Source organism: Parasteatoda tepidariorum, chromosome 3 (genome assembly GCF_043381705.1).
Source record: "Parasteatoda tepidariorum isolate YZ-2023 chromosome 3, CAS_Ptep_4.0, whole genome shotgun sequence".
NCBI classification, from domain to species: Eukaryota; Metazoa; Arthropoda; class Arachnida; order Araneae; family Theridiidae; genus Parasteatoda; species Parasteatoda tepidariorum.
The window spans coordinates 996305-1015621 of NC_092206.1; the positions used below are offsets into that span (position 1 = coordinate 996305).

At 33.9% G+C, this 19317-nt stretch overlaps 1 protein-coding gene across 4 annotated transcripts in view; it reads left to right on the plus strand.

The window, feature by feature from the left end:
- LOC107442432 (organic cation transporter protein) overlaps window positions 1–19317 on the plus strand; it is a 45766-nt gene that overhangs the window by 15155 nt on the left and 11294 nt on the right. For all 4 annotated transcript variants that reach the window (XM_043051029.2, XM_043051031.2, XM_071178167.1 and 1 more), the window contains exons 2-7: window positions 2698–2954; window positions 10047–10150; window positions 11392–11546; window positions 12724–12892; window positions 13550–13688; window positions 17576–17652. In XM_043051029.2, coding sequence (XP_042906963.1) covers window positions 2712–2954; window positions 10047–10150; window positions 11392–11546; window positions 12724–12892; window positions 13550–13688; window positions 17576–17652 — 887 coding nt within the window. In that variant the 5' untranslated portion in view covers window positions 2698–2711. The remainder of the gene's footprint in view (window positions 1–2697; window positions 2955–10046; window positions 10151–11391; window positions 11547–12723; window positions 12893–13549; window positions 13689–17575; window positions 17653–19317) is intronic.

Here is a 19317-nt window from a genome sequence, read left to right on the forward strand (position 1 = left end):
AAGTATTGCCATGGGTAGAGAGTTCTGCACTACGCCACCTGCAGCCCTTTATACAGTCAAACCCCGCTATAGTGAACACGGCTTATAGTGAACTCCCGGATATAGTGAACGAAATGCTCGGTCCCGTGCCTAATGCCGTGACACGTATAATGTTATTTTTAGTGGATATAGTGAACCAAAAAAGTGAGGAAGTTGGATATAATGAACTTTTTTCTGTCTTCGACTGATTCCCCCCCCCCCATTTTCTTCGTAATAATTTTGAAATTTCTACTTCAAAATATACACATACCGATTTTTAAAACCATCTATAGAAACTACTTGTATGTGCTCGAACAGCAGGTTAGACAGGTTTAAAAAGCGGAATAACAGAAAGTCAGGAAAAATTATCTGAGAGTCGGAAAGTGTTTTCATATCTAATGTTGAGGATTGCTCATCAGCTAAAGATTACAGATTTTTATTTGTACGCAAGACGAAGAGTGATGAAAAATAACACATTTTTTGCTACTACATAATATTTTTCAGTCATTTATATGAATATAATGTTATAAAAGGGAGGAGTTTGGGAACCATTAGTGAAATCGTCTGCGTAACGGATATAGTGAACTCCCGGTTATAGTGAACCGAAATTTCGATCCCTTGAAGGTTCACTATAGCGGGGTTTGACTGTATATATATTAATCCCCTTCTTTGTCGGATTTTTTTTTCGCCCCCAAAAAAAGCATTTTTTTACTGTTGAAAATAGATATGTGTTCTATCCTAAGTTCGCAAATGCGAAATATTTTTTTCAGCAATCAGTTTTTTGCTTGACCTATTGGTGGTCAAATATATGTGATGCCCCGTCCACTCATCTCTGCAATGCACTCAAGTTTTTATCTTAAAATGTAATCACTGTGATAACATTTATTAACTCTATTTCTATAAGGCGCATAAGATCTGCATGAAATTAGTAATAATAGTAATTAATTAATTAATAACTTTCATAATTTTTAAAACTAATTATACATAACTGTATAAAATAATTATTAGAAATGCAATTGACATGCAACGGTAACAGAATGAAAGTGAAATTATAGAAAGCGCAAAATGATTTTGATTTCAATTCAAGGTGGGAAATCTCAATGTGAAAATTGTGAAGAAAGTGAGTCACTATTCAGTAGAGCAATATGCAGAAATACAAAAATTCTGGCGGAATTTAAAGAGACGTGTGAGTAGCGTCATAATACCATTTCAAGGATGGCGACATGCGGGCACAAAAACACCGTACGTATGAGATGCGAGGCCGGCAGAGAAGAGGTGAATGTCCCTCAAACCCCCGTATACAGTAGAGCCCACTTATCACGCACCCGTATTTAACGAAATTCGAGATTTAACGAGCAAAAGTAATTGTTTTGTTTGGCACCCTATTTGGAATGAGTCGAACTTAACGAAGGAAATAACTTTGGAATCATGGAATAGTATCTAAAATGATTAAAAACTAAATTTAAAAAAATCGAACACTTTCGAGAGTTTAAAGTTATCAAAAGTATCTATAATTACTGTATAAGTATATATTTAACGTTATTTATAAATAGTTGAGAAGCATTTCATGGTCGCACGCGTTACATTCCTTTGTCAGGGTCCTTTTTTTTCCCTTTTTTTTTCTTCGAAACAGTACTTTATTTAATTTAGCTGTTTAAACAATCGAAACGCTATATACGTAAAAGAAATAGTGTAAATTACAAAACTCTTGGATAAAATAAAACAAAGCAAGTAAAACAATTCGTATAAGTTGAACTCTGTGTGTGTTTTTTTTTTCTGCCAGCTTTGAATTCGAATTTAGTGCGGGTCTGGACCGAATTTTACGAGCATTTTTTGTGTTCACCGGGTCTCTCGTTATATGCGACGGTATTTAGATGCGAGTTTTAACCCTGATTATCCTGAGTTAATTCGGGTATGTAGCAAATATTTATGCTCACCGTCAAAGTTCAGTGCAGTCAGTTGCAAGTCTCATTCTTCACAATTTGTGGTGTCACTAAAATAAAATGATCTTTCTAACTAACTAGGCTAAACTAGAGGAGAATAACATAACTTTGCACCAAATACTTGTTGAAGATTTACGAAATTGTTTTACAGTATACCCCCACACGTATCTATCGTACCTATTCATTTCCCTTCATGACAGCTTATTACAGTCAACCCCGCTATAGTGAACACTGTTTATAGTGTACTCCCAGACACAACGAACGAAATGTTCGCTCCCGTGCCTTGCTGCACACGTATAATGCTATTTTTTGTTGATATATAGGGTACCCAAAAAAGAGAGGAAGTTGTATAGTGAGAAATTTTTTCTGTCTTCGACTGATATTTTTTTCTTCATTTTATTTTTTTGTAATTTTGAAATTTCTACATAAAGTACATATATACCGATTTTTAAAACCGTCTATTAAGTGGAATAAGCATTTTTTTTCTTCTTCTATCTCAGTTTCAAATCTCTAAATTCTTTAAGAATAAAAAATAAAATTTAACACATTTTTTGTGACTATTGTTTCGTAGTCATTTTTGTATTTATGTTTATGGATTTCAATAATGTTTAATAAAAAGGGAGGAATTCTGAACCATTAGTTGAAACTGTATTTATAGAGTGAACTCCCGGTTATAAGTGAACCCTTCACTCTATCGGGGGTTTGACTGCATTGAAATAAATTTTGTTACTTTCAGGGTGAAGAGGAGGAATGGTGAAGAAGTTGGAAGAGTTGATGGGAAGTTTTGGGAGATGGCAGACATGGATATTTTGCATCATATTTTGCATAAATATTGTGGGCATGTGGCAAAACTTCTCCATTAGTTTTCTGGCCCCAAATGTTGGTTTCCACTGTGTCAATTCCACCGATCGTTGTTTCTTTGGGAACTCTTCCCTGCCTTGCACACAATGGGAATATGACACCTCTTTCTATCCTGAAACCATTGTCAGTAAGGTAACTCTTTCTTTTTCTTCCTAGCATTATTTACACCTCGATTTTTCACACTTTCCTCCCCTTCCGTTCTGGCAAATCTTGTTTCCGAGCCAAATCGCAATATAACTGTATGAGGAAATGGCAAGATTTGTCGAAACCATATTAATGGAGAGGAGAAAAGTGTGGAGAGTGGAAAAAAAAGGGGACGCCATAGCGTGGAAGAAAATTTTCTTTCTCCTTCATGACTACTTTAAAAGAAAGAAAAAGTAAGTGCTCGCAAACTTAGAGTTTGAAATGAAGTTTAAATAGCTGAAAAAATTACTTCAAAATATTAAAAATGCAAACAAATTATGAGAAGAGAACTTCTCCGTTGCGTAATACAAAGTTATCATCTCATAATTTATTTCCATGTGTGTATTTTAAAATGTTCTTTTCAGTCTTTGAAACTCTAAGTTTGAACTCACTTTTTCGACATTTTAAATTTTAATTAGTAATGAAAGAGAAAGATCGTTGTGGCGTCCTCTTAAAGTGCTCGTTCAATAGTATAACTGCTACGTGATTAATACTGTTACAAAAATTCCAGCTACTTAATATAATTGTTTCAAAGTAATATATGTTGTTTGAGGAGACTTCTTTACGCATTCCAACCATTTTGTACAAGACCCAGTGGTTATGAACTAAATTTAAATGACCAAGTTTTTTACTTCGAATTTACCCGCATAGTACGTAAAAGATTAATTGTGAATTACAAGATCTTATTTTAATGTTTTTCTGTGAGAAGCACTTCGGAAGAAGAGGAGTGTGGTGTAGACAGCATACTAGGTTCGAGTATCAAAGTTAGCAACCTGTAACTTCTATGTATCACCAATGTATTTTTGTAGTGGTAGACATACCACAGTAGTCCCCCACCAGAATTTTATCTGTGATAGAATTCGATGAACGGATACCACTAGTTGATTTATTGCTGTTTTGCGAGAAGTCTGGAGGGCTGTATTAAGATCACCGTACTTTGGAGGACTGAGAGCTGAATTAAGTCGTTGTTGCTCCTGTGTTGCCTTTAGCAGTAGAGTGAATGTGTGGTCGAGACTGAGAAGCAATAGTGCGTGGATAATGTCACAAGTCAACAGTTTAATGTGAACCCTCGATCGAAGTGTTGTTCACATAAGGTTTTTCCAATCCCATTTTTGTGTATGTAGGGTATTATCATTTGCTATTTAATTTTGTCTTCTGATGAAACATACTATTCTTTCTTTTAAAAGTACAAAAATAACTTAGAAAATGGCTAAGAACTTTTTAAATTCTTAAGATAATCAAACCGGGCTGTTTTCATTAGTTTTTCATTAGTTTTACAGTACAAAATTATGAAAAAAAAAAAAGCTTAAAATTTTCTTCCGCTCATGCGCGGTATAATAGAACTACTTTAATTATTTATATATTGCACTGTTTTCAACGATTTTTTTTGTTTGTTTTAAATTTTAAAGCAAAATATTGTTATTAATTTTAAATGACTCTAAAAATGTTGCTTCATTTGAATATTTTTAAAGTTATAACAAAAAGAAGTAGGACAGAAATATTTTTTTATAATAATGTCCATATTTCCTTAAATATTTAAGTTAGGCTTACAAAATTTTGTGTGCACATATTAACAAAAATGTCACAAGTTACAAACCTATTGCTACATTTTTTGGCATTGAGTGTTCAAAAACATCCATTTTCTGTTTGTCATTTGTTGTCAGTCCCTCAAACCTCTAAAAGCTTTAATTTTTATGGATAAGTATGAGAAATATCATGGTATAAACATTTCTATGAAATAGTTCTTTAATTATATTATATAAAATAATTCTTCGATTTTATTATAGAAAATGTTTTCATTACTTTGTCCAACCCCTGTACATAAGCAAGCAGGTTTGTGACCTCAATGCACGAAACGGTTTATAAGTCTTTGTCAAGTTGAAGAACAAATAGCACAAATTAGGAGAATGGCAGTACTAAGATACATACAAATGAGCTCGATAATGCGGCCATTTGCCATTCTACTCCCAAATGTTAATCTTCAGAAACTTTTATTTTCCGTAATCATCTTTCCACACTATACCTCTTAATTTACTAACTCGCTTATTCTAAATTTGATAAACTATCTGTTGATTATTTCACAGTCATTTCCCAAATTATAAATATATCTTTAACTTTTTATTAACAAATTCCTATTTTTCGTTCTTCGTGAGTTTACCTCAGTGGTGCCACCTATTGACGAAAATTGACATTATTACCCCATACTCTTTCTTGTACATAGTGTTATTATTACTTTTACACTTCCTACCTGCTCGTTATTATCATGATAAATAATATTTTTTGTTAATTTTTTATTTATCTTCATTTATACTTATTACAGCCCCAATCTATTTCACCCTCTGTTATAAATTTATAAAATTTTTTCACTACTTATTTTACCTCATCAGAATGTAAACACTATCTTTCACACAGCTACAAACACCCATTTAACCAAACTTTGTTATTTTTATTTTTACCTCATTACTGATATCTTTTTTGTATTGTCTTTACCAATTATTATACATTATACTATATTACTTTACTATTTTATAATTTCATTTTAATTCTTTTCATTTTTATTATTTTTGTATTACTATACTTTTTCTTATTTTATTCTTCATAAATTTCACCTTTTTTATTAAATTTTTACTCTTCAATTTTATTATTACGTTTCTTGAATGTCATTGCTACACTGATTTTTCGTATACATTATCCCCTTACAAATATCCATTACCCTTATTCGGATCATTTTGTTAAACATTTATTACATTAATGCTTCTTGTTATCACATCCCCTTTAATTTTGAAACCTCCCTTTTTGTTTCTTCAATAAATTAAGATTTAATAAAATAAAGTGATAATTGGATGGAGTGGTTGAAGGAACTGACCATACATTATATAATATTTATAATACCAGCTTGACTATCCCCCCAAAATTCTAGTTTTTTTTTTTTTTTTTTTTTTTTTTTTTTTTTTTTTTTTTTTTNTTTTTTTTATCTCTTTCTGGTCAACTCCCCCAGCTATTATTTACCCCCCTTGTTTTATTTCGATTGGAGGTGTGTTGCAGGGGAATGCTCATAAGCTCTTGCCCCCTAAAAGATCAGGGGCCGGATTAAGCGCACGCGGGAACCATTCACATTTTTGGGACCCTTTAGAATAGAAAAATAATCATAACATTTTGAAAAAATTAGAAAAATCATTGTTTTTCTTAATTTTTTTAATTTTATTTTCAAAAAATCTATTTTAAAGGGGCTCCAGGCCATGGTCTAATCTGACCAAATGGGTAATCCAGCCCTGCCTAAGATACTTACCCCCTCCCCTTTCTCTTATATATATATATATATATATATATATGCATGCACCGAAGAGCAATTACGTTATGACCACCCTCCATCTATAACAATGGGCTCTCCCAGGTTTTCATGGTTTCTCGCCCAGTAACAATGTTTTCATGGGGCATTTTAGGACCCATAATTCTCATAGAACAATCCCTGACGTCTGTAAGCTACTTGAACATAATTGCAGACCAGGTTCACCCATTCATGGCAACAGTTTTTCCTGCGGGGGATGGTGTTTACCAACAGGATAATGTCATAAGAGTCGAATCCTCGAGGAACATTTCAGTGACTTTCAAGTCGTGTCTTGGCCCCCAAATTCACCTGACCTTAATCCAATGTAGCATTTGCGGCCCTACTTGGGAAACCAAATTCGTGCTGCCACGCTACCCCCTCGCAATGTGAGGGAATTGCACCACCAGTTGGTGAGCGCTTGGTACCAGAAACCTCAGACTACCTATCAGCACCTTGTGGAATCAATGCCACGGCGGGTGCTAGCAGATTTGAAAGTTAAAAGTGGTCCTACATGTTATTAGCAGGGTGGCCTTTATGTAATGACTCTTCGGTGTGTATATATTTAAACCATTCATTTGGGGTTTTTTTTGTTGATATAGTAACGGTTTGCCAGAAACTGATTTTCAAAATTATAGTTTTTTTCTACCAGATATTTAGTAAATAATGTAAAACTGAAAAGTAAATTTAACTGAATAAATATATCATGATGAAATTACCAAATTTTAAAACATTTACCAAATTTTATAGCATTTCATGAAACCATATTTTATGGTTAATTTAACAAACATCAATACCAAAGCACTTCGGTAAAAATTACCAAACNTTGACTATATTTGAGGGTGCCCCTTGATTCTCGCCAAGTTCTAATCGCGGTTGATCACCAAGCTGGACGATGTTGAAACCCAATCGTGATTCTGATTGGTTTAGATTCTAGCGTTATTTTTAAATGTTCAACGGTATATGTGATTTCAGAGGTCCGTTAGTTCTAAGTTGGATACCGGCTGGCAAGGTCAGGGCCTGATTAGTAAAAAGTTCACAATATTACTTTTTTTTTTAAATACTGAAATAAACAGTTTTTCTCAAAAAAGCATTTTTTTATTTCAAATTTTCTTTATATTGTTATAAACCAAACTCGTGTAAACATTGCACTAATCAAATTCAAAAGTATAGCTGAATTTTAATGGGTGCAATTTTTACTCCAACGGCTTAGGCAAATGCAACGAGAATGCATATTCGCAATGTCTCTTATAAATGATTAGTGTCAACAAGAACTAAAATCTTATTTTTAACAAATATGTAAAGCTGTAGATGGAAAGCTACAATCTTTTAAATAATTCAGCTAATCAGTGACATTTAACAAAAATCACTGACTTCAACTCTTTCTGGTCATCAAACTAATTTTATTTTCATACAACATTGTTTTGTTGTTTTATATTTTGCTTTAATATTTAGTTGCAAAAACTTTATCTTAGAAAAATTATATTCAACTGTCTGCTTTCAAAATTTTTTAGAATGTTTCTCTTGAATCATGCAGTTCAATAGATTTTTTTTATTGTTCGGACTGTAATTTAATTTCAAAATATTTTGGTAGGGGCCCAGAAAATTTTGTGTACCTTGGGCCTGAATTTGTCTTGATCGGTCAGTCCCTGGGCAAGGTTACTTTTTCTTCTGGTCAATAAAGATCAAAAGTATGTGGGCAGTCATAAAAAGGGACTTTAGAAAAAAATGTCAACGCCAGTCCGGTACCACAGACGCAATTTTCGATTCGCATTTCGTATTCGATTCGAATTTATGTGGCAATGGAGGTACACAGATTCTATTCATGATAAATTTAGACAGTATTTAGCTGCTATTAGAGAATTCGGTGCACCTAAATCTGAGGATATTCAAGCTTAAAGAAGAAGTGAGTTGTTTTTTTTTCCTTTTCTTTCTGTGCTTACTCCATTAGTTACTTCATTACTCCATTAATTACTCCATTACTCCATTACTTAGTTACTCCATTAATTTTTGTTTCGATTCAAAATGCATTTTCTTGAGTTTATTAATTTTGCTCATATCGGGTTCATTGCAATTTTATAAAGTTTGGGCCGATGTTTTGTTGAAATTTTCCAATGTTTTATTGAAATATCATTATATTTTGTCGGCCATTCCTGTTACCACTATGTTCCGCGCAAACAGGAATGGCGCCAAACATAAATCCCCAATTTCGCCAAAGGGCACCCTCCAGTACATTTTTACTCCTACTAACTCAAATCATTGTTGATCTTATAGCATGCCGGACTCTCCCTATATGGTGCTTTATCTTCCCCCTCCCCCCCAGTAATTTAAATTTTAAACTGAAAACAATTAAAACCTAATGAAAAAAATCCTTAAAATATGGCAAACAAATTAAAACATGTAATATTTATAAGTTGATACTGAGTAATATTTCAAAAGCAAAACCCATTGCAAGTAATTGCCCAATTAACTACAATATTGTCAACTGACAAAATATTTTAGTTTCAATCAGACAAAAAGCAAATTATATAATAAAAACATATGTAACTGAAATACGACAAATTAAATTAAGCAATTTAATTTTTTTGTCATATTGAATACTAATAAAAAAAACAAGTGTAAAACGAAATAATTATGTTATCAATGATCAATAAACATTTTTGTCTGAATTGTTATAAAAAAATAAGGTGAAAACAATAAAATTAAAAATTATTTACAATGGATCTCTGAATATTCACAAAACCTAGCTATGTACATTTTTCTTTTCACATCATTTTGTGTACCAATGATTTGCACTTTTATGCATTATTTAAGAAATATCTCAAACAACTGTTAATTGGGTATAATATAAAAAAAACACAACTACTTCCACTTAGTAGGAATAACATTTAACATGACACAATGCTAAATTCTATGCCACAATCCACATAAATGCCACTATCCACATAAATCAATTATTAATCAAAAATCGAATATCAATTACTTTTCTTTATAATGCAATAAAATCTGGCGAGCAGCTATTTAAACGATCAAACACTTCGTTTGTTTATTTGTGGCTTGAAGTTAGGCTCGCAGAAAATGCCGTTCATGGGTTAAATTTAGTAGGAATAACACAACCTGTGACGTAGGCTATAGTATACCCAATTAATATTTCTGGCTGCATGATTTTTTGAAAGTAAGTAAAAAACAATTAAAAGTAAGAAAAAACAATGATAAAAATAAAAATTATTTGCAGAACCTCTTTATATACAACATTTTTTATCAATTTCTTTTCCATATTATTCGTTTTCATTTAAACGTCTTGACTCTTCAACGTTTCTTCGCCGCGCATTTCGCTGTCCCATATTGATAGTACTGCGATTATTTTCCCGGTAATTTTGTACTGCTAAATTTCAGCCCTATGTCGCTGTTGATATCTCCTAAGATATTTACGGCGATCCATTTTTGATAAAAGATATAAGTATTTTAAAGTAAACTCTGTTCAATATATTTCACACATTCAATACAAAATAAAAATCGCAACAAGATTTAGCTGGTAAGTTTAGATGTAACATTTCTGCTGACAGCATTATTAAAAATTATTACCTTTACACGCACATGCGTTCTCAATTTTTGATTGGCTGTTTTGTGCGTTACTAACCAGAAGTCTTCTGTGATTGGCTATGTGTTATCATTCCACTCCGTTCTTGTATATACTAAAAAGTTATTCATTCCAGTGGGATCTTGTGTGTGATCGTGAGTGGTTAATCTCTATGGTAAAGTCTTCCTACATGGCTGGATTTCTTGTGTCCACAATCCTTTTTGGTCAAATCTCTGATTGGTAAGGAAAACACTGCTTACTCACTTTTTGAAAAAAAATCAAGCATTACAAAAAGAAACATTAAAATAACGTTACATTTTGTAAAATTACATTCTTTTAAGTTGGCTCGAAAGGAGAAAATAATTCTGTTTCGTCAGAACAAAAAAAAAAAAAAAAAAAAAAAAAAAAAAAAAAAAAAAAAAAAANCATCACTTTTGAAAGTTTCGGCGGTGACGGAAATTTATAACGAATGGTGGTGAGCTCTGCGCTTTTCGTTTTTAGTAAGGCAAAGTTATTTTCTTATTTTAAGTCCACAGAAAGGTATTTATATTTCTCGATTTATTTTATTATCTTAAGCTATCTGCCTATTTACTTGTGTGTGGAACCCTCGTAGAAATTTAGAGGGTCGATAAATATGTGCTCCCCCCCCTTTTCGGAAAAAAAAATTTGCACTTGAGTCAGGCACAAATCAGAATTGACTTAAGAGCAACCTCCTCGGTCCGCCCCCGTAATTGATTCTCATTCATTATTGTTTATTTCTTCTTTAACGTCAATATTTTCCACAAAAAAAAAGCATTTTGGTTTCAAAATATACTAGTATAGTTCAATAGTTAAGTTATAGTATAGTTAACTAGTATAGTTAAGAGTAGGTATGAAATTGTCGAGATTTGAAAAATAATCATCGGCATAGTCAAAAAATGTAACCTGAGGTACAAGACATAAATGAGAAATCTGTTCATTTTATTCGCTGACGAGACCCATTCAAATTGAGGACGAATTTCATCCTTATTCTTTTTTATTTCACTGAACGTATTTTTGATGTACTTCATTTCTTAGAAGAAGTTTCAAAAAAAGAACACTTGAAAAATTGCAACTATTTGATTATATCGCCTTTCTTATATTAAATATTCACCGTCGAAAAATTCTGAAAAAGTTGAAGGTTAAATGAAAAAATTCAAAAAAAAAAAAGTAGTTTTGGAATAACAAACTGGGTCGTGTAAACATGAATTAATAATTCTTCTCTTACATTAAATGTCAGTCAATTTCTTATTCAAAACCATGAAGTGTCAATTAAGTTCGTCACCTTAAAGCACTGAAGTACTATTCCAAAGTAGTTTGTAGTCGCAACATTTGTTGTAGTTTTAGTGAATTACATTTGTAACAAAGTAGTTGTAATAAACTACGAAAATAATGTTAGTTTTTTTCCTACAGCTGGTTCAACCGATGCGTACTTTTTATGGTATTTTTTCTTCTTCCTCCAGGATAGGTCGCTTTCCAGTCTTGGTGATCTGTTATTCCATCACAATGGTCAGTATGTTCCTGTCTCTCCTATCTACCTCCTACGTCATGTTTGCTGCTCTTCGTTTTTTCCAGGCTTTGGGAAGGATAGGACTGACCACCACCGGATATGTACTATGTACGTAGATTTCAACAATGCATTGAATTAGTAAAATATTTACGAACTATTTAGAAATTTAATAAATGCCACTTCATTTATTTCCCGTTAGTGGAATAAAATTTGCTTAAAAACTGTCAGACATGTAAAAAAAGGAAGCAAACAGTTTGTGGAGACAACCTTCATCTATGAAAAGGTACCCCCTTCTTAGAATCGAGTTAACATGGCATTTTATAGTGAATTGGAATTTTGTAGTGGTAGACACACTACAAGTTAAATAAGGTAAAAATTGGACCTTTTTTAGACAGGCGAAGAGTAAAAGTATAATTATATCAAGAAGTGATAAATATTGTTTCTGGCATATTTTTTGCGAAGACGATAAAACTAATACAGTTTAGAAATTATAATAGTATTGAAAGTAGAATGTTTACGTGAAAATCTGAAATTGCAAATACGCGCAAATGTCTCTAGATTTATTTTTTAACTCTGAGTCTCACCTCAAATTTCAAAATCAGAACTTTTAAATGTTTTTATGCGCAAAATGTACTATTTTTGAACTGTGCTGACATTCTATCTAGAAGATAGCACTGCATTTCTTCTTTAAACTGAATCTTACTTCTGAAACTATTCATGTTGGGTCGTTTCACCTTACAAAATACATTGGGAACAATACTACATTTAACTGAATTGCAATATTTATGTCTTTTACCTGTAAACCTGCGTAGGGACCAAGGGTGTGCGGTATGGGTCCTCGTTAAACTGTTCTACCGTAAAATGCTTAACTTCGCGTGCAGGTCATCGGGCTACCGAAGCAGGGGTGACATCCCTTCTGCAAAGGATCAAAATGGGGATGGCATGTCTTCGGATCTTCCTGAGCAATGTTTCCCAGACCGTCGCCAAAAGCCCATGGTGCAGCTCTTGTGCGACGTCAATGAATCTACAACTACAATTTACCTGTAAGAATATAAAACCCGACCCGGGAAGCCTTACAATCTCTCATTACTTACTTAGAGGAGTAAAAAAAATTGTTTTTTAAATTTTTCTCTTCTTTTTTTTAAAAACCCTATTTTTGCTGTGCTGGAAGAAGCACTCAAAACTTCGCCTACTTTAGGACACCCTCCTAAATGATATTTAATTCAATTATTATATTATATTGCGTCCATATTGTTTTCAAACAGAATTTTTTTTTTGTCACTAGTAATGGAGGTAGTTGGAGAAGAACATCGCACCAATGTAGGAATTTACATTCAATTTGGTTGGTCAATTGGCTTCGTTACATTACCAGTTATTGCATACTTCCTCAGAAATTGGATCTCTCTTCAGCTGGCTATTTTTCTTTCTTTCATACCTCTTGTGGGTGCATACAAGTAAGCGCATTCCCTCCTCTAATTAATATATATATATATATATATATATAATTATTAAAAAAGAACAGTGACCAGAAAATTAGACACACTATAACATAATATGTTATAGTATGTCTAATTGTTAAATTTTAATTACTATATAGCTATATAGGTGATATTAATTACTATATCGGTGATACTTTCATAGCTTTATTGTTTTTACATGACTGAAACCGGTTTGCACTTGTTTACGTTAGTGTATCAATGGGTTAACATTGTAATGCAATGTGGGAAGTATATAATATATATATATATATATACTGAAAAATATTAGTGTCCAGACTTTGAGTCTTCGAATCCCTAGAAATAGGAACACTTAGTTCAAACATTATTTATTTCACTACATTTAAAAATTAATTTTTATTTTTTGAGGGTTTTTTATTTTATATAAATATATTTTTTTTGTAGGGGAAGACAAAAATGGATATAACATAAAATAAATTTATAGGGTCGAAATCTCTAATCATTACCGTTTGATATAATCTTAATAATCTTATCTTAGTTATCTTTTTAGACTGCTGTTTTTTAAAAATTCTAACTATAATTTAACACTTTCATTTACAAATGTATTGTGTTCAGTCAGTGTTTCATAATGTAATTGAAGATTGTTTGATTGAGGATACTGCCAGAGTCTCCAAGATGGTTGATGATGCAGGGAAAAGCAGAAAAACTTGAAAAACTATTGCAAAAAGCTGCAAAAATGAACAAAATGGAATACAAGAAAATGAATCTCGATTTGCTTCCTAAACATACCAAGGTAAATTATTATTTTTTTAAAAAAAAAATAAGAAATAATATTAAGTAAAAAAACATTTTATGTCCTAACCGCTTCCCTTACTAATTTTGTTGGAAAAAAATGCATCAACATATTTTTTTATTTCATTATTAAATACAAGGAACTAAAACAGAACATAATACAAAAGTTCTAACTTGACATTTAAATTTTTTTATGTGTCAAAAATATTTCATTTACCATCAGTTTACTATTCCAAATGATCTCGGGTAAATTAAAAAAAAAAATTAGAGACTTTGTATATGTTCACCTCTTCATCATCTGAAAAATCACCTGCATTACTTTCACTTTCGCTCATGAACGCCATTTTTTTTTCTACGTAAATTAATCCACCCATCGTGTATATACAATTGTACAAAACACGTCCCACACATAGCTCAACTCCCAAAACAAATAGTGTTAAACTTCCAATCCCATCAGATTCTTTTTTGTTTTGCTTCCGGCCGAATAAGAAAATTGCTGAAACAAAACGTATGATCGAACTCTACGATTCCCGAGTTTACTGGGAATAAGAAATATTTGCAATGCCCGTGTCAACTCGGGATGATGAGGGAAGAGTGTTTCGTAACTTTAATAACGTAAGGCTAAATGATTAACAACTAAATATATATCAAAAAAGAATACACATTTGGGGTCGCAAAATAATAATTTAAGAAGCAAAATGATATCCAGAAAATAAAGCGTCCGTATGGATGAGGGTCGTAATAGAACGTGTTCGAGTACTTCTAATAATCGCTCTGTTTCCCCAGTCAATCAAACAGGTTTTGTTGTTTTAAAACTAGATTTCCTCGATAAGGATTTGTCAGGTTTTAGACGACGTTTTATTCATCTTATTATGTATTAATTAGCGTATGTATATTTTCTACAAAGATTACCTATTAAGAGATTTCAAACCAATTAACTTTTTACTAGAATGGATTCCAAATCAGATTTTGATGACGATTTTTTTATCTTCGCTTATATATTTGGCGCCGCTGATTGTAACTGCTTGATTTTTAATAAGGGAGTACCTGTTAATGTTTGTATGCCTTTTATTTAATTAAGTAGTGTTATCTAGTTAAGTTAAAGAGTCCACGTACTGAATCACTGTTTCAATTATCCTTTATTATAAAGGTGTAAATTTTTCACCATTCGAGCACTATAATGAATCCATAAAGCATAAAGAGACTTTCGAACAACTGACGATTCAGGGTTGTCAAAAAAAAAAGAAGAAGAAAAAAAAAAGAAACCCTACACCTAAGTACGGTGTGTTTTTATTGTTGAGCAATTTAATCATTCTTGCTGCATTCTCCAGTCATGTGATTTCCAGTGATCAGGGTTGGACGCTCAGAACATGCAATTTAGCATTCATTTATTTTTAATGTTCACTATTTATTCCAGAATAGCCTGGTTGGTAGGGCACTGGGCCCATGTCCAAGAGGTCGTGGGTTCGATCCCACTGGCCGAAGACTCCCCGTGTAGTAAACGGTGACTGATACATGTTAAATCTGTGGAGTCACAAAGTTCACCATGTTCCCATAACAAATCAAACCTCTGGGGGTACTGATGCTGGAGTTTCCTTGTCTTCTGGATTGGTTCACAAGGCTACGGAGTCGAACATTAGTAGTCGTAAACCCAAAATTGNTTCGGATCATCCTCAGGGATGCTTCCCAGACCGTCGCCAATAGCCCATTGTGCAGCTCTAGTGCGACGTAAATTAATAATAATAATAATAATAATAATTGAAGAGTCAAGTGGATCACTGCTTAACGTGGCCACGTCATCTATGCAAAGGAAACATTTTATTTTATTTTATTTCATAACCGTCATAGAACAGTTGCTGGGTTTGCCTATCTTCAACTCCTTAGCCTTGTAATTTTGAACCTAATCCAGGAGATAAGGGAACTTGGAGGAAATTTGCCTTCGTGGAGGACTTTTTGATGGAGCTAACCCGCATTTGCGTTACATAGAGAGGAACACCACGGAAATCTCCCATGATTAGCCTGACGCCTGTGACCCATGATCCGTCTACCGCTGAGGATATTTTTACATTAGCACTGTGGTCGGTGTAAGCAGGGTGCGGAATTCGTATCGACCCACCATCGTTGGGATTCGAACCCGGATACTGAAATATTTTACTTTACGACCGCCGTTGAACAGCCGACCCAGTTTTTGGGTTTACGACTACTAATGTTCAACGCCTTGTAATTTTGAACCAATCCAGGAGGCAAGGGAACTCCTGGATCAGTACCACCAGAGGTATTGATTTGTTATGGGAACATGGAGGACTTTGAGACTCGACAGATTTAACGTGCATCAGTCACCGTTTACTACACGGGGAGTCTTCGGCCGACGGAGACCGAACCCACGAACTCCTGGACATGGGCCCAGCGCCCCACCGACCTGGCTATCCCGGCCTAGTAGCGACAATTTGTCAGAATTATTGTTGCACCTGTGGACCTGCTACAAGGGGAGTATTAGTTGATTATATAGTTGATTAGGGCAGTAAAGGGAAATCATTTGTCACAATTGGATGTTACAGCCATCGTTACGTTGGTTAGATAATGGGTTTGGTGTTTACCAAGATAATCTAGTGGTTCCATCACGATGTTGTTCATCGCCTGCAAACTATTGAAATTGAAAAATTAGCATCATGAGAAAAAAACTTATCTAATTTGGCTTGCTGCCTTAGAACAAGATTAGAATCTTATGTTAGCGCTAATTGATTGCGTACCCTATGTTGGTGTTTTAGTTATTTAACCTATTTAGGTCCATATTGTTTAGTTTGCACCTTGAGATAGTCACAGAGTGCTGCAGTTAGTGTTTATCCGGATTAAAGATGATTGTGAGAAAAGTTGTGCGTCGAATTTGAGCAGACACCTAGATCTTGAATAGCCTACTGTTACATATTGAAAATATGAAAATATGTTGAAATATTGAAAATATTGAAAAAGGAGTGTCAGCCAGACAGTGGATATAATTTATCCCTCATGTAGAACCCGCTCTTAGCGTTCGCCACCTCGCCAAATAAGATAAAACCGTAAACTTGGCAAACAAAATTGTGTTTTGGCGAATGATATTTGTGGCGAGATAGGTTGCGTGTATTAAATCCTGAATTTCAAATAGTTCAATTGTCAAAGATAATAAAGGAGAAACATAACTTTAATTGCATTTTAATAACTAAATTAAAAGCATCCAGGATTATAATCAAAGACGTGGAAAAGTGAAGAGCAGAAAGAAAAACATTTTGCAATGGTGTATACACATTTCATCCACTTGAAATTCAGTTCAGTTCATTATACTTTAGGATGAAGAGACTATAGAGAATGCATGGAAATTTACAGGTTCACTAAGTTATCTACTTTGGTACATGAACTTAGCATGTTGATTGCACCACAATTTTTTCCACTAAAAAGTAAAATATATCTATATTTAACTCGATCCTCAAAATTACGCCAAAAGGCTTTTTTTTAAACAAATCAGTATTTTTTATTCGGTTACAGTCATTTTCGGTAGATGCGTCGAAAACCCTATTAGAGTCTGTTCCAAGTCATGTAAGAATGAAATAATCTACTATAAAATAGTTTTCTATGGAAAAAAATGGATCATCAAAAATTGTTAAGATATGCATTCGGCAAAGACTTTCGAAAATTGGCGCAATACTTTTGATATTTGGCTAATTTTACTATCTAATAATTTGAGATCCTTAGCGCGTGTCCTGCATATGTCATTCCATTCACATTTCTATTTCTAGTTTCCGGAGAATGATATTAGAAATAGAGTTGTGAATAGAAATAGAACAAGTACTCAACAATAATAAGATTTTTTGACGTATTAAGCTGACTTTTCTTTTTCTTCATGCCAATTTATAGGAATCGCCGAAATCTGTTCTGGATTTATTTAAAGCGCCTCATCTCAGAGTAAGAACACTTTGCATGGTCTATTTATGGTAAGAGCATTTTATACTATTTGTGGATTCAGTTAAAAACATCTCTGTTACGCTACATACATTTGTAACGAAACTCTTAACTTTAGCTGCAGTTCACAGGACAGGAATAAGAACATTAGTTCCTTTTTTATGTAAACATTTCACTTGTTGCAATTTTTATGTTTTAATTCCTTCGTCGCTTTGTTGTAAACTGACTTTAAGTAGAATGAGTCGTGGATCTGCGACATTTCAGGATCCCTCGTTGAACAGCCTTCCCAATTTTGGGTTCACGGCTACTCATGTTCAAATCAGTAGCTTTATATTATTGAACCCTATCCAGAAGACAAGAGAACTCCTGCATCAAATAGTGGGAGGAATTTGCCTTCGTAAAGGACTTTTGGATGGAACTCACCAGCATTTAAGTTACATGGCGAGGAAAACCACGGAAACCTCCCATGGTTAGCCGGACGGTAAGGCAACTCTAACCCATGATTCGTCTACCATTGAAAATATTTTAGGTCAGTACTGTGATCGGTGAAAGCCGGAAGCGGAATTCGTATCGACCAGACATCGCCAGGATTCCAATCTGGTTCACCTGAATGGAAAGCTCTATCCCTTAAGCCATCAGGGCTCACTGTGCATGATTGTTGGCAACACTGATCAAGGGAAGGTACTGCTTTTAGAAGACCGGGAACTGGGTGGACACTGGGCACTACTCAGAGGGAATGGTTGCGGCTCACCAAACTGCGTCTGCATCAGAAATTCAAGCTGCAGTTTGCATTGCAGCTCGTTCACCAGGAGTTGACACTTCATCACGTGGTATGCGACTATACTATTTTCGGGAGAAGGTTGTGAGCAATCCTGAACAAGGATGCTATTGGGGGATCGTATGGCAAAAGTATTTATTTCGCAAACATTAAATGTTTTCTCTCTTTTGAGTGAATCGTTTGTCCTTTTTGCTGGGAAAACAGCTGTTTTCAAATTTAAAATATATTTAATGAGCGAGAGAAACAAAAGATATAATAGCAGAGGATAAAGCGAAGTAAGCGACTAAAAAGGAAGTCACTGTTTGTGTTTCGCGCGCGTTAAGGGTTGTCTCCATTTCAAGCGTGCATCTCTTCTAACTCCCGCTTTGAAATGAACTCTCTGCGTCAGAGGAGGTGGAGCCAAGAGCCAATTCTTGGTAAACAAGCTATACTTCAAGTACAGCTCTGAGCGAGATGCCCTCTAGCTTGCCGTTTACGACGTGAGTGGTTTTTCCTTTGTGCCAGTGATAGTCATATATTGGTTAGAAGGAGGCCAGATGAGCTACAGACCCGTCTCTGGCCTAGACACGCACTGGACCTACGCATAGAGTTATGGTCTTGAAAGCAATTTCCTAAGACATTCCACGGTTATTCCACGTCCCCTGACTGCAAAATTTGTATTCAACCTCTTTTGTTGCCATTCATGAGCGGCATTAAAGGGGGGTATTTTCCAAGAAGATAATGCTCTCCCTCATACTGCCGTTGTTCCCAAACATGCTCTACAAGACGTCAACATGCTTGCATTCTGGTGGTTGCTTACGCCGGTTATTTACCTACCAGTATTTCACATTTGAAATGGTTTTTCTCTTAATTGCATAAGCCTGTGGTCTAGAAAAAGAAGTCAATTATATATATATATATATATATATATATATATATA